This window comes from Enoplosus armatus, chromosome 10, assembly GCF_043641665.1.
Source record: "Enoplosus armatus isolate fEnoArm2 chromosome 10, fEnoArm2.hap1, whole genome shotgun sequence".
NCBI lineage: Eukaryota > Metazoa > Chordata > Actinopteri > Centrarchiformes > Enoplosidae > Enoplosus > Enoplosus armatus.
The window spans coordinates 18,383,245-18,402,282 of NC_092189.1; the positions used below are offsets into that span (position 1 = coordinate 18,383,245).

Below are 19,038 nucleotides of genomic sequence, written 5' to 3' on the forward strand. Positions count from 1 at the left end.
GCAACCACTGTAGCTTTCATTCATGGCTAGTTTGTGCTTCCTCTTATCAGCTTCAAGGAAGATGAGAGGAAGGAAAGGAGAGGAAAGGAAAAGTGCACAAAGTTGATGGACAAAGAGACTTAAAAAAGAAACAAACAATGATGGCAGACAAACTTGGAGTAAAATGAAAAGTAGCAGAGCAGATTCAAGGATAAGAGAAAATGTGAGGCGAGGAGAGGAGGAGATGAAGAAGAAGAGAGGGAAGGAATTGAGAGAAGGAAAATGGAAATGAGTGCTAGCCAATCTATATTGTCAGTGACACTGTTAGATGGTTAGCAATTTCCTCTCCAATAAATCAATTGCTGGTCTCTGCTCTGTCTTTCTCTATCTCACTCTGACACACACACACACACACACACACACAAACCTAGAGTAGATAAGGACTGACTGTAAATCTGAACCGAAGGCCCATCTTCTATTTCCATTTAATATTCGCTTCCTCCGTAACTCCTACCCACACTTCCTCACTCTCCACCTCCCTCTGTCACATCCTTTTGCTTGTCTTCAGCCACTCCTCTTCTTCCTCCCCTCACTCGTGTCTCGCTCATTTTCACTTCTGCCCACTTTTTTCTTGTTCCCCTTCCCCCTTTTCCTTCAATTGCCCTCCCTCCATCACCTTTTCTCCTTCCTTCACTTTCTCTCTCTTAGCTTCTAGTTCTTCTTGTGTCCCTTTTCTCTGTCCATCCACCTTTTCCCATCTGTTCTTCCTTCCTCTATCAGCAATATAAGACTGAATAAGAGAAATATCCCTTTAGAAGTGACAGGAAAGCATGTGCCCAAACATCCAAACAGGTTCTACTCTAATAAACAAGATCTCCCACTTGTATGATCATCTTTGCCTCCATTTCAGAGGATGAATAGTAATAGCATGCATGATTTAATGAATAAATAAACAAACGCATAAAGAACATAAATACAACAACAACGCTAGACCTAACAATAGAATATTGAGTAAATGAGAAGTGCTTTTTTAAAAAACGTATACGTACATCTTCTTCAAGTTAGGCAGCTTCTTAAACGTCCCGGCAGCCTCCAGGATGGCAATCTCGTTGTCGTTTAACCTCCTACAGAGAGAATAATAGAGGGAGGGAGTTAGACATTTATTCTTTCATGAAACAGGAAGAAAACTGCTTTGAGGTCAACACACACATAAACGAACATGCACACACGTGCACTCACAGAAACAAGATGGAGAGAGAAAGGCTGCAAGTGAGGGAGGAATGACCGCATGAAGGGTAAGAGGCCTTTAGTGACTGTTGAAGTATGATGCGGCACAACACCAGAGGAGGGAGGGAAAAAATAATTTAACATATTGGAGAAGAGAAGAGAAGAGAAGAAGAGAAGAGCAATGAATCTTTTCTATGCGGTCATCAATACCCACAGTGCCCTGAGCCAAAAGAAAACAGTTTGAGAGATGGGAAGCTAGACATCTGCTTTATTGAGGTAATTTGTACTAAAAGGGTGCTGCTAAAAGGATGCTCTTTGTGTATGTGTGTGTGAGAGAGAGCGTGTGTGAAAGAGGTAGAGTCAGAGAAATCGAGGAAAGAAAGTGAAAGTTCAGCTGGAGGGGACATTTTCTAATCAGATACATGGGGAGTTAAAAGATGGATCAACCTGGGTAAAGCCAAACTGAGATAACATATTGCAAAGTCCGAAGTAGATCGGCAACAGCAGGAAAACTGCACTGCTTTTACTGCTGGGTTAATTTGCATATTTTGAATGTAGAGAGTATAAATGAAACATATATAATCTCTTTACTATGTGATCTAGAGCCCCCATTTTCAACTCAGACTGTATAGTGCATTTTATTGAGTGCAAATAATTTTCTTAAGACTGATTCTTTCATACTTATTGAACACTCTCAAGGCCGATGTCAAGGGTTTTTATGGCTAGTGGGAAGAGTCACAAAGCGAGACAGAAAGATAGACAGAAGAGAGAAAGAGAGCAAAAAATATATAAGCCTTCAGCTCAGCCACAACCTCCCCTGATTTCCCCTGATAAGGCAGGTTACACAGGGCACGGCCGGTGGCGTGAGTGTGTGTGTGTGTGTGTGTGTGTGTTTCTGCGTGTGCACGTTTGTGGCCTTCATAAACCCACTGGTTGGTTGTGTTCTTAAGGAAAAGGCAAGAGAAAGAGAGAGAGAGAGAGCGAGAGGGTGTCGAAAATCCTAGAAACTTTGATCTGCCCTCTAACCAACCATAAAGGACAGAGTTTATATTTTTGACATGAGGCACCCTGGGAACACATAGAGAGAAAAGGAGGGAGAATTGGAGGATACACGGGTTCACGGAGAGCAACAGAACCAAAGAGAGAGAGGGAGACAGAGGCATTGGGGGCTAATGGTGTGTGGGATGTTGACATTATTAGTTATCTAAAGTGGCAGCCATGGTTGTGCCATTATACAACTAACCTCCATAGGTAATACAGTGACAATCCTGCATCTGCCTTACTGCTGCAGTGGTGCCTTATTCTGCAGCTATTCTCCATTAGCACCACAGTGATAGGCCATGGCAGAAGCACTCCATTCTTCACCTACATTTTAGAGCTACCAGTGATTCAGCATTTTAAGGTAAAACTTTGCGTTTGGCTGGATTCCTATTTCCTGTGTGGAAACATTAGCTTATTGAATATTTGATCAAGTGCTGAAAGTAAAAATGGCGCTGGCTGACTTTAGCGGCAACACACTTTTCTTGTGTCACAGTTTTGAATCAATAATCCAGTTCTTTGGTCTCAGTTTGTGTGTATTTTATGACTTATGAGCAGTTTTTAAGTCTTTGACAATTTATCTTTTAAATCACATCATAACAATCTCATGACATTTGATGTTACGCTTTATTTTCTCTAGCTCAAATGAATTATGAATTATTTTCTTGCATATTATAATAATTCCTTTGCATAATATTTCACCGCCCTCACATATGCTAATATGTTTATTTCATCAGATTCTGAACACATACAGACTTTTTAATCTTTTTCCCCAATCAGATTACGGTATTTCTGCGTGTTATCTGTTACTCCCTTTCCCTAGAAGCAAAATGAATGATCCATTGGACTATTCAGTATTCTAGTGTGAGACCCTTTGCCAGACATGATGATGGCTCCTTTGGGACTTTGAGGGAGATGGAAAAGACTGTTGAGAGGCATTTTGGTCTGGGAGCTAAAAATGAAAAGTGACGTTCATGATACAGCTCTGAGAGAGGCAGAGAGACAGAGAGAGAAGGACAGACGTGTGCGTGCTTGCATATGTGCATTTGTGTCTCCCTTTGCATGTATGCAAGCCTATGTGCTTATGCCACGCACGGTTGCATGTGCGTGTTTCCATGGGTATGGGTGTGTATTTTGGTGTGTGCATGTGAGAAAGTGAAGAACTTCTTGACAGGTCTGTGGCATGTTAAAGGATGTGCGGTGGTTTTCAGTTTCAGGTTAGAGCAGTCTAACACATGGCCCTCAATCTGATATTTCATCATGTGTTGCATACAATATATGTCTAGGCTTGCGAAAAAGGAAACACCAGCTGACTTACAGGTCTGTGGTGTGTTCGGGGATGTGTGGAGGCACACGGGTCAGTTTGAGATTGGAGCAGTCGACCACGGTGCCTTCACAGCGACACTTCTCTGGACACACCAGATCCTGGAAACACTCCCCACTCAGACGACTACGATAGTCCTCCTGACCTGCAGAGGAAAGAGGGAGGGAAAGAGATGAAAAGACCAAAAGAGAGAGAGAAAGTGACATAGGAGAAACAGAAAAACAGGAAAGGAGCACAGACAAAAGGGTAGACAGCAGGTAGAAAGGGAAGGGAAGAAGAAAAGCCGGATAAATTAAGTCAAAAGGAGTAGGAGACAGACAGCAGGAGGGAAAAAAGATGAAGAAGAAGACAGAAAAACAAAGAGAGACACCAGAGAGAAAGTTTTTAATGTTAGATTCTGTGGGTTTTTAATAAAAATATACATTCCAATGTATATCTTATAATGAAGGACAACATATTATCCAAATAAATATACAGCCAATAGTAAAGAAGAACACATTCAGATGTAGCCATGTCAAAGGTCTTGCTTACACTGACAGATTATCTATGTGTCTAAACTGTGTCTTGTTGGAGTTCTGCTTTTGTTTTAATCTCATCTGTCAAAGGTTGTGAAACATTATTAGCCAACGAGTCATTTGCAAGATGTAAACAAACTGCATGTATCGCATCTATTAAAAAGCACAGACGGCATGCTGCTGCAGTATGCTACTGTAGAGCAGGCACAGGGCTGATGCAGGGAGGGGTAATTCTGCATGGTTACCACTGTAAATCAAATTAACAAACAGATATCCATGTGGTTTCATGGAATCATTTTGTAGATAGATGTGGTTTAACCCTGGATGTTTTTCTTTAACAAGGTGAGCCAGAGACCACTTCTGTTATTTAGATATAATGTGAGCAGATATTATTTATGACCGCTAGTGCCTGTGGAATAGACCTGGTTTACATCATGCAGCACTTGTCCTGTATTTGTGCACCACATACCCTCTTTACAGTTCTCACGGTCATCATGAACTCTTTCCCTTCCTCTCTCTTTCCAACCTTGTTTGTCTATCTGTTCTCTGTCAATTTAACCTTTTCTTTTTTTCGTTTTTCGCCACTCTCCTATCAGCCTGTCCGTATTGGCACAGAATACTTGTTCTTTCATTCTCTGTCTCCACTCTCTCCTGGCACACACCTTTTATGGCTTCAAGACCACCTATTGAGGGGTAATTTGCAATGAAAAGCCTTGATTTGAACTCAGTAAATGATTACTACTCTTCGAATGGTGTCTATCTGTTGGGAGAATTGGCTGGGTAGCGCCTTTCAGTGGCAGAATACTTTAAAATCATATCTCTGGGCTGCCACAAACCTTGTTGGTTGGTAAGCTGACAGAAAGGAAAGCAAGTAAGAATGAGAGCAAAGAATTGGGGGTAGGAAAGTTTTGTATACTAAAGGGAAGCTGTTGAATTTTTTCTTTAAAGTTCCTCAGCTGGAGCAGAAAAGGGTGAAGCAGCCTGAACAGAAGTGGTGGGATCAGCCATGCTAGCAACGGAAACACTTCCATGCCACTGGACAATTTGACAGTGTCGGCAGGTGTACAGGTGCGGCCAGACCAGATTCAGATCAGGCAAAATTTACTTGCATGGTGGGAGGCGTGTGGGGCATAAATTACAGAAGCTAGCATGGCTAAGGGGCTAACAAAAGCAGTTCCCAATATCTCTTTCTAACCAAACACTTTATTGTTAGTAAACATCTGTCATTGTCCTGCACTCACTACAGCCAAGCAGTGTCCCTCTCTCTCGCAGAGTGTAATATAAACAAGAACATAAAGAAAACTGAAACATTTCCTGAATAAGAGTTCAGTCCCACCCCTCTCTCTAACTGGCTAGACATTGGAGGGCCTTGCTATTTTTAAGTATAATCAGATTGAACGAGAAGAGTACGTCTTGCCCTGTTCTTCATTGAAGTGAAAGTCAAGCAAAACCTGGTTTGACTGCACTTTAACAAGCATTTCTCATTATGTGGTTTGAGACCCAATAAAGACATATCAATACTTTCCATGGGACACAACATGGAGGAAGAAGTAGGAGAGTCTGGAGAAAATTGAACTCGGATTTATGTTAGCTGTTGGGCATTTATGGTGGATATGGGTGTTTCTGAATGGTTTAAATTATGTATTGAAATATTTTGATGTTAGATTACTTGTCTATGGCTCAGTGATTTCAGTCTCAGTCTATTTATTTCCACCACAGTTATAGACCCATGTATCAGAAGCAAACAAACAGAGGTAAAGTATTAAGCCCTTAAATTTTGCTCCAAGGCGCGTGATTGGCTGGGAGAGGCAGGTGGGTGTGTGCTCGGCGGTCCCTGGCGCTTGACGGAACCATGTGATGTCACAGTAGGCGGGGCCACATGGTTAGATCAAGCACAAGAGACAGCTGCACGAACCAATCAGAATGCAGGTCCACACAGGAGGAAGGTGGGGCAACAGAGAGCTGCACCAATCAGTCAGGGGGGCAGGGTCCATACAGGATAGGAGAGGCAACAGACAGCTGCAGATCCACACAGGAAGGGGACGGGACCAGAGAACTGCCCACCAATAGCGAAAATGTCCACACAGGTCCAGAGAGGAAGAGGAGATGCAAGGAGAGGCATGGGACTGCAGACAGGAAGGGCTGAAGCAAAGAGGGCCGCCATAACCAGCTTTAGGAGCATTTGTAATCTAGTTATCTTGATTAGCTCCATGGGCAGAGCACAACATTAGGGGCTTGCTTACCACTGAGACTTCTGTGCTAAATATGTACCACATGTGCTCATGATACTGCACAGCACTTTGGATAAAAGCCTTCACTTAATTTAATAGTATTGGTTATGTTATTTATTGTGTGCCCAGTTTAGGCTGGGACACACCATTTTAGAGAACAGAAGGGGTGAAAGCCCCACCACATGATCGGTCTAACAGCGCACTGATGTAACTAAGATGACTGTGATGGAAACAGCTTTAGTAGCGCTTGAAAAAACTGTTTCTCAAATATTTTGTGCGGTTTCTGTTTCATCATTTTAGGTTTGCTGTTAGGTTTCTTCTTTCGGTTTCAGGTTCCTAATAAAACAAACACGGTGACATGGGTTAAATACCCTGCTGTTATACTACCCACTTTGTTGCTCGTTGTAAAACATACACAGGATACCCTGAATCATAACAATGCTGCTACTTATTAAAGAGAATTAGAAGTAGTTTAACCTCTTCTTATAATTCCATTACATGGTCATCTTTTCTTAGCACAACCCCACTCAGTATAAGGTTAAAGCCACTCCTGGAATACAGTTGACATGCTGCCTTGTAAACCAGTGATTTGCTTACAACAACCTTTCTAGCACAATTTAAATAGTTTGTAAAATGTCTGTAAGGGGATTTTAATAATTCATTTTCCAGAGATCCATAAAAAAATGCATAATATTTAAGATGGAAGAAAACAATGTGAAGAACCAGTGCAGAGAGGCACTGAGGATGTGAAGTGTATACAGTCGTACACACACTCATTCACACGCTCACACAAGTGGGCAATCACAGTCTATGACCAGTCCCTGCTGAGTTAGTTATGGTGCTGCTTCAATATACTGAATTGGTCTGTGTTGTAATTAATGAGACCCATGGCTCATATCAAAGGAAGTAACCATAATACAATATTACCACAGAGAGACATAGAGACTGTGTGTGAATGCTTGTGTGTGTTTTTTAGTAAATGCATATCAATTTCAGTTTCTAATTGCACACATAAATCAACATGATGTTTTTATATGGGCTTATATTGTTTTACCTATGACACCCTTCATTAACCTTCAGAGGTGACTCCCTGCATGTTTGCTTGTGTTTGCTGGCTTGTGTTTGTATGTGTGGGTTCAGGTGTGCTCATCTCCTACCTGTGCACCTGAACTTCTTCCCTTTGACCTGGCTGATGCGTTTGTTAGCCAGCCTTCTGGGGTGGCTGCAGCGCGCTCCACTGGTCTCAATGGGGTTGTCAAACAGGTAGTCTGCCAGCCACTTCAGGTGACAGTCGCACATAAAGGGATTCTGGGCCAGATGACTGAGAGAGAGAGAGAGGGAGAGAGAGAGAGAGAGAGAGAGAGAGGGTGATGGGTTTGTCATGGGAACGGGAAAAGAAGAGGGCCTCACAGTTACTATATTTGCCTCTGATGCGTTACAACTCTTCTCATTGCTGGCTGATACAAAATAGTTCTGATTCCAAAACCCATAAAAGCTTTTAAGTGTGTTGCTCTAAACTGCTGGTGTCTGCTACATCTTTTTTGGGGAAGAACACTACAGTTATCATATCCTTCATTGACTAACCAGAGAAAAGAAAGAGCATCACATACAGATTACAATTTATCAAAAATTAATCAAAGGAAAACTTTAGAAAAAAGAAGTTGAAGTATTGTACACACTGCTTGATTAAGTGTGCAGTCCTAAGTATGGTGGTCTCTTTTCTCTGTCTGGATAATCATGTTTAAAATGGATTAATCATTTAATCGCTTAGTCTATGAAATGTTTAAATATATATAAAATGGTAAGAAATATATTAAAATTGTAAAACAATTCTCATTCAAAAGGCCACAGTGCTGTCTTCAATTTACCAGTCGAAACACCTTAAGATATTACATTTCTTCTCACACATGACAAAGAAAAACAGCAAACTGTCCCAATTCAGAAGCTGCAGAAAACATCTGGCATGAAAAACAATTAACTAAATAGTTGCAGATTAATTTTTTTTCAATCAAATAATTGTTGCAGCTCTTGTTAAGACACCTGGGTTTCTGAAAAAAAACAATCCTTAAATACTTACAGAGTTTTGATGGAGCGCAGAGGGGCGAACAGTCCTTTGCTGATTGTTTGCAGCTTGTTGTCGTACAGTGACAGCAGGTTGAGGTTCTGTAAATCTTGGAACGTGTTGACTCTCAAACAGTTAATCTTGTTGGCATTCAGCAGCCTGAAACACAAGAAGAGCCATTCAGCATTTGTTCTTTATCTGTATTTGTTTCACTTACTTAGCTTTATTATTTCTGTGCATCACACACACAAAAGATAAAACGCAGATGCAGATAATGAGATAATTTATTTTTCTTCAGATGCATTTCTACTGCAAAACCACAACTTTTCTCTCCTGTCCTCTTCTTCTCAGTATTTCTTCCCCTGTCCCTCCCTATAGCCTCTCCAACCCTCTCCACACAGCCATGATTATATTTTTTCTGGCCATGACACACAGATCAAAAAAATGCTTTTTTATATATTTTCACTTTCTCTTCTGGAGCAGGAGGGGAATATCTACTGTTGGGTGGGGGTGTAATATCATGTTTTGATGGGAGAGACAGATGGCGAGGGGAAAAGGAAGGAGGAAGAGAAAAGACAGAAGAATGGTGATGGGATGGAGGACATAACGAAGTGAGACAGTGAAGGGACAGGTCAGAAAATTTAACTTGGAGTGACACAGTGACACAGCATCCCCCTCCCTGTCAGATCTGCCCCCTCCATTGACTCTTTCAGTCCAGGCTCAAACCATACTTTTACTCTGTAGTGTTTGAATCACTACAGAGTAAAAGGATGTTTGGCATGTGCTGTTGAGTTGTTTATTTGTGCCTATGAGCTGTGTGCGTTGATGCTTTTGTTGGTGTTTCTTTCATTTGTGATTTTAACTACATGCTCTGGTCTGTGTAGTACTTCGGTCAACGTGGGCTGTTTTTAAATGTGCTTTATAAATACATTGACTTGGCTTGACAGATATACAATTAAGTGAAAGAGGCTGACAGCCAAAATGGAAGAGAGAGAGGAAGGGAAATAGGAAATGTGATAGAGGGATTAGGTAAATGACAGGAAAGGTTTGCTCCTCCACCCTTTCCTCCATCTGTCTGTCCTTTCATACCTGCACTTCATTAGCTAATATAGCCAAGCTGACAGCTCTTTGCCAGTACTTTCTTTTTTTCACTTCTTGTCTGTCTCATTCTCGATCTTTTTGCTCTTTTATCACGCAAACACTGTTTCTCTCTCTCTCTCTCTCTCTCTCTCTCTCTCTCTCTCTCTCTCTCCCTTTTCTTTTGTTCTTCGTTTCTTTGTCCCTCTCACACTCTACTCTCTTTCTCCTTTCTTTCTTTGTCTGACAGGTGACTAACTCGGTGCTTGGTACAGCAGCTCAGCTTAATCATCTCAAGTCATCCTAACGAGCGCCTATACAGGCACAACCCGCTTATACATACACACACACACACACACACATGCGCACACAGGCAGATTCACGCACACACAGGCTACTCTGCGACATATCCACGCCTCATTAGGCAGCTCACAGGGGGAACTAATTACTTGAAACTGCACCAGTATAACAAAGCAGCGCAGACGATATAAACAGCAGACCGGTAGCTATACAAAGTAATAAACACATCTTTGTCATGGAAGGTTGACATGCTGCTTAATTCGCAGTGAAAACTAATATATAATTTATAATTATTACACTATATGGGAGAATAACAGCATATTAATATTCCTCACAAACTGACCGACTTTTTAGAGATGGGAGGTTTTCTTCTGTCAGCAGCGAAATATTAAAAGACATGTTCCCTCCCTAAACCCGCCGAGCAAACACCCGCATGCAGTGTCTTTGTGGGATTGACCAATGATGTAGGAAGACATGAATATTAACTAGCCATTCAGTACTTTATTTATTCATTGATTGAATCAGTCACAAATGTACAGTCTTGAATTATCCTATTAAGGGACATGCATGTATAAACAAAGATAAAGCATTCAGTGTTTCACATGGTCTGAGGGAAATGCTTTTTCCAATCAGGGGATACTAAATGTTAATGATGTCACGTTATATGACACAAAAACGCATATTTAATGTCTCTCTCTTTTTTTAATCTTATCTGAATTTCAATGTTTCTCCATATCTGTCTCCTTCCTTATGACCATGTCTTTTTTTCCAATCTTTCCCTCTTCATCCCTTAATTCATCCATCCATCCATCCCGCCTTCTTTCTCTCTGTGTCTGACTATGCACCATGCATCCCAATGATCCACCTAAGCCCGTAAAAGGTGTTTGTGGGTTAGATTCACTCATCCTCATTCTCTTTGCTTCGCTTCACTTTACGACGGAAAAGCCCAGAACATCAGCTGTTTCTGCAGTGGACTGCGGCATTTGCAAGGACCATATGCCACATACGGTACCAATGTAGGAGTCAGACTTTTTACTGCTGCAGTTTGAACCTGTGCCCATGAGGAATTATTAAGAATTAATAGTTTCCCTCATAGTGGACACTAAATGTTAGAAGAACTATGGGAGATTACAGCTTTATTACATTGCACCAATTTAGTTCATGTTGATCATTAAGAAACACTTTTCTGTACACACACACACAAACAAAGCAGGACAGATGGAGGGTTAATGCATGAAGAGGGGATTATACTATTAGCTGCCACTGTGTTATAGTGATGATTACCAAGATTTGCTCTTCCTCATAAAATTACCACCATACCGTATATTGAAGCAACAAGGGTCTATAATATTGGCCTTAGCTGTGATCATGGTACAAAGGTAATGTACTGTAGCTATAAGTCTCTGATGCCAAATCACCAAATCATTTTAATCACAGAAAATTGAGGACAACACTAAACACAAATACAGCTAAACCTGCTCCAATTGGAGCCAACATTATGGCAAGATGAAGGGACACTGCGAATGAATTTTTTTCGACTGAAGAAGACGTCTGATTAGTTTCCACCCAAAACATTTTCTGAAAATAAAACTGCTGCTGAAAAGAATTTTGGACCAGACTGTTTTAAATCCATGACAATGCAGTGTTTCCTGGGTAGTTCATACCGCTGTTTATGTGTGATATTCTTTTGTTTACTGGATAACGTATTTCATTGGTTTCTGAGGGCACCAGACAGTTACACACATAACAGCAGAACACACAGACAGTACTTACAGTAGCTGCAGGGAAACCAGTCCATCAAACAATCCCTTGGGCAGCTCTGTGATCTTGTTGCCGTACAACACCCTGCACAGGACAGACACACCAACATCATTTAGGTTACAGTGTTTATAAGGCTGCCCTTACATGTTAGACTTATGTGGTCTGACGCTAGCTGCAAAGCACAATACTTATGGTATTTTAACACTTTAAAGTGCATTTTAGGGACATTTTTATTTTAATATTTTCTGTTACGAGGAACAGCATACAGTGATACTGTCTTTTTGTCAGGACACTTTGGCAGTTTTGATGATGCTGTTATAAGGATTCATCCCTTCACAGTGGCCTCTGTGCCAATTGCAACCCTGAATAATATTTAAGGTAATTTACAGTATTAAATTGCTTACATATTCCTATCCTATCCATAGGACTACAGAATATTATGGTTGTCATTTGCAAAGAAAAAAGCAGATTTTTTTTTCAGATAATACAGTGGGATTTTAAGGTTTTTTTTCAGATTAAGATGTGAGAGATTTTTTTCAACCCATGACGGAAAACTTTACTATAGATGATAGATACGATAGATGGTTTTCACTGGTCAACGAAACTTTAATACAAAACCATTAGAAATGACTGTAAACCAAGATGTCCTTTGTTATTACTGTATTTACCTGACTAACCCATCTTCCACAAAATCCCACTAATACTCAGCTCTCCTATGGGCGGGAAGACTGGAATGAAAAATCTGTCACGCTCACCGAGTTGGAAAAACTTTTTTAGGGACAAGAACTGAAGGAGTGTTACAATCAAAGACACACAGTCATTTCGCCAATAAAGCTTCTCTCACTAAGAACACTGTTGGACTGGTTAGCTCATTTGATAGTCAAAAACTGAAATTATGTTTGAGATGTGCTTCCTATTGCAGTTGCAACCATTTAATTCACTTGAACAATTTCATATTTGCTACATCACGCCTCAGCTGGCCTCTACTGCAGAAGTCGTGCCTCTCAGTGACATTCCCGTTCAACTTACTCGGCTGTGTGTGTGTGTGTGTTCAGTTTCAACACCCAGCAGAGTTCACCTTGTCTGCCCCTTCATGTCTGTCTGTCTGTCTCATTTTCATGCTCCAGATTGATTCAAATTAAACTGTCCTTCATGTTCTTATCACATTCACCCTCAGTGATTACAGACACGTACAATTACACACACACACACACACGCAAATACACACACACACATGCAGCATTGTGGTCCAGTTGTCAACTTCGACAGCGACAACATATTTATTCGCTAAATGTCTGGAAACTCAATTATTTTCCTGTCTGGATATGTGTGTGTGCATGTGCCTGCGTGTGTTTGCATGCATGTGTGTCATACTTACAATGAGGTGAGTGAGCGAAGGCCGCTGAAAGCATCTGCGGCAACGTCAGAAATCTGGTTCTTACTCAAGTCACTGGGGGTAGAGAGAGAGAGAGAGAGAGAGAGAGAAGATAAGTGCATTACTGTAATACACAGTAATGGGGTTCATTCTGTGTGAATGTCCTAGAACTGTCTGACAAATGATCATGAGAGAATACATCAGCAGAGGTCAAGGCAAGGGGACAGGAGTAAAAAAAAATAGTAAGAAGGGTTGAATATGCAAGTAAATGAGGGAGAGAGAGAGAGAGAGAGAGAGAGAGAGAGAGAGAGAGAGTGAGGGGAAGAAGTGAAGTGACAGGAGAGAGAGAGAGAGAGAGAGAGTGAGGGGAAGAAGTGAAGTGACAGGAGAGAGAGAGAGAGAGAGAGAGAGAGAGAGAGGGGAAGAAGTGAAGTGACAGGAGAGAGAGAGAACCTGGAAGCAGAGACATGTTAAGTGCAGTTCATGTCATTCACTTCCACCGCTGTAAGATATATTATTTAACACTTCTGTGGAGGTTAAAACTGTGTGTGCGTGTGTGTGTGTGTGCGTGGGTGTGTGTGTGCATGTGGGTGTGTGAGTGCATGTGTGGGTGGGTAGGTGGGTGGATAACCTTACAACCTTGCACAAGTCTGCAAGTCTGGCATTTTCAGGCATTTGCATGATAACGACATTTTTCACCAGTGAGCTTCATGTCTGTGGGTGTGTGAGTGAAAGAGATGAACTGTGTGTGAGAGAGAGAGAGTGTGTGTGTGTGTGTGTGTGTGTGTGCTGGTTTGGACTTCAGATTACACATATGCCCTTCTTTTTGACTGTGGCACTATAGCTCGCAGTGGTGAAATGTTATAGACATCAGTAACTGATTATGCATCTGTTAATTAGTCTAGATTGAAACAATTTTCTGCTACTGAGGTAAATGCTTTATCAAAAATAAATACAAGAAAAAGATCCTGACAATTTAGATCAATATTTTGTTAGGACTGCTGCAGAATTTATTGTTTGAATTCTTAGATTCTATCTTTTCCCTGTTTGCCAACCACATTTCTAAGACACTGAGGCCAGCCGATATGAACTTTAAAAGAAGAGCGGCCACATCATATTTATATTATATTATTGAATGCCTTTTTTCAATCTAAATGTAATTTTGTCAGACTATTAGTTGCAACCTAGAAAGCATAAAGCATGATTACTGGACAGGAGTCAGGGCCATCCAGCCTTATTTATTGATTTGTTTAAAGCCTTTGACACAGCTCATAATTTCTTGCTAAAGCTGAGGTTGACATTAACATATGAATGTCTGACCAAGCAATAATGGTGATATGGTGATAATATATCAGCTAGGACTCAATGTGTGAAAGTCAATGGGCTCAGCTTATGCTGGTTTACTGTACTTAACCTTGGAGTGCCACAAGGTTCTATACTGGGTATGCTTTATTTTCTGTCAAAATTAATGATTTAGGAGTGAATGCACATTAAACTTATACTCATTATTTTTCAGATGATAACAGTATGAGTTGTTGACCTCAACAGGACTCATCTTGTTAAATGCAGGTTAAATAAATAAAAAATAATGCATCCATGTGTGGTGCAAGTAAAAGAAGATTGCTGCTGAGGTCTTGTGAGTTAAGTCATGTTCATGCACATCAGTGCATGTTTGTGTGTGTGTCTTTGAGAGCGTGTAAGGAGTTTTATTCAGGCAGACTTACATCCTCTTGAGCTTCTTGTAGGCAGAAAAGGCTCCTGCAGGGACACTTTTAATCAGGTTCTGCTCCAAACGACTGAGAGAGGGAGAGAGAGAGGGCAAATAAGAGAGAAAGAAAGATGGGAGGGGGTGAGAAAAAGACAAAGAGGGAGTGAGATGATATTAGCACATTACCCCTAAAAAATACAATGAAAACGTCATAAAACTTCATACAACTTTAACAACAGCATGTCATGCATAAAGGTTTATTTTCTTTCCTTTCAATATTTCATTTCACCAAGCCCACAATCTCAGCCAAGCTCAAGTGCACAAAAAGTTCAAAAGGTGGCTGTTCCAATCAACACCTACACAATATTTCTGCAGGTTGGTCAGTGCTTTGCAGCCGGGGCTGGTCAAGGTCACTTAGTGTGAAATGTTGACTTGAATCTTGCAGCTCAGCAGTAATGAGCTTACATGGGAATCATGGGAGTGTGGTCCAGCAACCAAAACCTGGACTGCTGACCACAATTCCTGTTTGCTTAGAAAGACCTGGTCAAAGTGTTCAGGATGTACATAAATGTTTCCAATAGCAAAGTATGACAAGTAGCTAACTGGCTACATCAAACTTGCTGTCACTCAGCAGCAGTGAAACACAGGCTTTAGTGCACAATTTGCACAGGGGTCAATTGGTTTAACTGTAACTGGCAGCACTACATTAACAATTTTCATTTTCCAATCATAATTCCTAATTTTTGTATTTAAGTCTCATAAATTCCTTTGATGGAGCCACAGCGCTCACTATTTTAGATGCAGTCAGACTGTATTTATGAACACTTTAGATTCCTCAACTTTTTCAGGCTAAGGGCCAAAGGGAATTTATTACATCTCTTTCTCCCGAAGACTGCAGACTCATTACACCATACTGGTAGTATTACTCTATTATCATGTGGGGAGCCATCAGAACTAGGCACAAAGCCCATGTTTGGGGAAATGTACTGTAGTTTAGTTTCTGCTCTCCTGATGGTCTAGGCAACACATTCATCCATGTAGCTCATGCATTATTCATGTCTCCTTGTTGCTGTGAAAGAGGGAGGGAAGGAAGCAGGAAAGGAGAGCAAAGGTGGCAGAGGAGGAGATGAGACTAAAAAGTCATAGGCATGTAGCAGCGAATTACAGAAAAAGAAAGGGAGAAAAGCAGAGGACAAAAGGTGAGAGGAGAAATCACAGAATGGGAGTGAGAAACGAGGACAGCAGCAGAGAAATCAGAGGAGTGGAAAAGTGTGGACAACAGGGGAGAGGAGAGGAAAAATCAGAGAAGAGGAGGATGTGGTGAGGTCCCAAGGCCAGCCACAGGGTCAGCTGTCAGAATGATAAATGGGAACTAATCCACCCTTCTTCTTCCTCTCCTCCTCCTCTTCAGCCCCCAGTCTTGCTCTTGACCTCCACCCTCATCCTCCTCTTTTCGTTTCTTTACTCCTCTCCATTGATATCTATCTATCTATCTATCTATCTATCTATATCACTGTTTGCCTTTTAACGCTGTAAGTCCCTTCACATCTTAATACGACCAATATATTTTATGGCAGGCGCTCAAAGCCAAGTTTTGATCACATTTGCCAGGATTGAATGCAATTTAATTGAATTTATTGCTGAACTTATGACTGCTACCCTCTAACTGTGTTTTTAAAATGAAACGCTTACGTGTTTACTGGCTTTGAACGCAACACAACTGTTACAGGTGCCTGTTTCTTGGCTCATGTCCCTTTCTAAATTGCCCCACCTCAAGGCTCTGGCAAGCAACCATACCCTATCTTCAACTCAGGGGTCAAATAAATCAAGGATGTACAGATATTGACAATCTGCACACACAACAGGTAACAAATTATATCTGCAGGCTTTAAAACAAGGTTGAAACAAAGACACTTAGTGGCTCAATATCAAAGGATGTATTAAAGGGAAGAAATTTTAAGAGGCAATATAAAAAAACCTATAAGGTTAGGCGGCGATTAAATGACAACTGAAACAGGAGGCGGGTTTGGCATGTGAGCATGTACACAATTGACTGAGTGTGCACACACACACACACTCATAAAAGCTAACTCAAACACATCTCTGTTGATGTTTTAATGAAGTTGAACGCCTTGAGACAAACCTGTTTTGTTAAATTGCTTTATGAATATATTTGACTTGAAGAGACAGATCAACACACACACTTCAAGTGTACAGTTGCATGCTGCATACGTACACACACATGCACACACACTTTTGGCAGTGATCCTTGCCACCAGCATGCAGAAAGATGACTTTGTCCCAATTGGAGGACTGACAATACATCATCCTATTATACTCTATATTGTGTCTGGCTGCAGCAACAACATTTATTATAATGGATCCAATGCTAATTCTGTGTGTCTGCGTGTGTGTGTCCCCTAGAGATTTCATCAGATATGTTTTGGTGCCTGTGGCTCAATCACAATGCGTGTATATGTGTGTGTGTTCGACCCTCACAGAATGTGTGTGTGTGTGTGCATGTAATTTGTGCCCAAGTACGTACTTTGTTTGCACAAACAAAACTGGTGTGTCTGCATATATGCGTGTGCATTGGTGTGTATGTGAGTGTGAATCTATTACTTATGCTGGGGAGGTATAGCGGTATTGGTGTAGCGTTGCGGGGGAGAATTGCTTCCTTACTCACAGAGCAATCAACCAGCTGTCCTCTGTACAAACAAACAGGGTACAACGATCAATACGGATATCAAACACGTCCCACGGTGGTGTGTGTGTGTGTGTGTTTAAATATGTGTGTAAGAGTCAGAAAGGAGAAGGAAGAGAGAAAGAGGAGGAAAAGTGTATGAGTGTGAAAAAGACTTTTGCTGCAATCTAAAACAAAATGCCACTGCAAAACTCACACTTGTGCCACACTTCCGGTTAGATGTGGGTGTCGTGTGTTTGGTTTCATTTTTGTTCAAACCCTGGTTTATGAAGAGTAGAAGTGGCTATTGCTATTTTTTTTATCTAATAAATACTTCAATATGTCTCCCTCAGTAGACTAGAATCACATCTCTACTATTTTACACACACATTTGCATATAACCAGTGTAACAGTAAAACCTGTTGTGTTCAATGAATAAAAAGACATGATTTGACCACTACATAATTTTGTTGTGCAAAAGCAAATAATGCACTGCAACAAGGCAGAGAATATGGACACATGGGCACATCATGGGTATGTGGCCGAATGCAGTTTTAAATAGGTAAACACATGATAGAAATAATGGCATAGTGTGCAAAAATACATGTGTGAAAAAACTGTTGGAATATAAAGAAATATACACATCAGTTGATAATGACACACACACTGAAAATGTGTAGCATTTAAGTAAAATAAAGCAGTCTTACATCTCAACAATGCCCTCAGGGAGGTTGGCTGGTATTTCAGTAAGACCTTTACGACGACAGTCCACTATGTTGTTGTTGCAGCTGCAGCTGGGTGGACACACGGCCACCTGAGGAACACAAGTCCTCGACTCGGTCTGTGCTGGACCTGCAGACAGAAATATACAGACGCAATGCATCAGATTCTGAAAAGATCAAACAGAGATATGAGAAGTAGAATAGAGGATTCCTCCATGCCTGCAGCTAAATTTTTTCTCATATATCCTATCCCAGTTTCTCTTAGTGGCAATAGTTCCATATTCAGTGGGGAGTTTAAGTGTCCCACGATGGTCTTCGTGTGGTTTCAGAAGCATTTGCACCCTGCTAGGAATAAAATCATTTGGGGGAAACATGCCATTATTTGGTATGAAACAGGAAGAAATTGCAATATAAACTGAATATTAGTACTGAATATCATCTGGCCACAGCATGTAGGGATGGAGAAATAGAGAAAGGGAGGGTGGAAGGGTAGGAACATGGGGAGAGAGACAGGAACATGAAATAGAAATGGAGGAAGGAAGGGAAGAGGGGTAAAGGGGTAAATGGTGAAAAAAAATAAAGGTGGGAAAAGGGAGTGAAGGAAGTAAATAAAGAACAAGAGAAAGACAGGTCTGTTATTGACACCTAAAGTAAGAGACAGGAATGGAGAAAAGTACATTAAAAGGAGGCCTGTTATGGAGCATGTAGGCATGAAAAGACAGGGCTAAAGGCTAATAAAGAGCACAGCCTGACAATCTATTAGCAAAGAGAGCTGAATCAGAGGCCTATAAACAGTGTCTATACTATCTGCAGCTGATAACACTACTGCTCTTATACTGGCCTTTTGGCTGATTACGTGCTCTACATGGTGTAATTCTTTCAGTGCTATAAACTCAACGCTGAGCTGTTTGGAGATGATAACAGTGCTGCCTGTAATAATGGCCTTTATGTTTATTCGATTATCTGTATTGTGTCTATGTCAAAGAGTCTCTACTCTGTATGTCGTGTTTATATCTGTGTTTCTGATTAGTTCTAT

At 40.9% G+C, this 19,038-nt stretch overlaps 1 protein-coding gene across 1 annotated transcript in view; it reads right to left on the reverse strand.

Annotated features, from left to right (window-relative positions):
• slit3 (slit homolog 3 (Drosophila)) overlaps positions 1 to 19,038 on the reverse strand; it is a 225,444-nt gene that overhangs the window by 41,758 nt on the left and 164,648 nt on the right. The window contains exons 9-16 of the mRNA XM_070912750.1: positions 17,988 to 18,132; positions 14,614 to 14,685; positions 12,893 to 12,964; positions 11,527 to 11,598; positions 8,392 to 8,535; positions 7,472 to 7,635; positions 3,563 to 3,713; positions 1,029 to 1,103 (exon numbers count right to left, since the gene is read on the reverse strand). Of these exons, the coding sequence (XP_070768851.1) occupies positions 1,029 to 1,103; positions 3,563 to 3,713; positions 7,472 to 7,635; positions 8,392 to 8,535; positions 11,527 to 11,598; positions 12,893 to 12,964; positions 14,614 to 14,685; positions 17,988 to 18,132 (895 nt within the window). The remainder of the gene's footprint in view (positions 1 to 1,028; positions 1,104 to 3,562; positions 3,714 to 7,471; positions 7,636 to 8,391; positions 8,536 to 11,526; positions 11,599 to 12,892; positions 12,965 to 14,613; positions 14,686 to 17,987; positions 18,133 to 19,038) is intronic.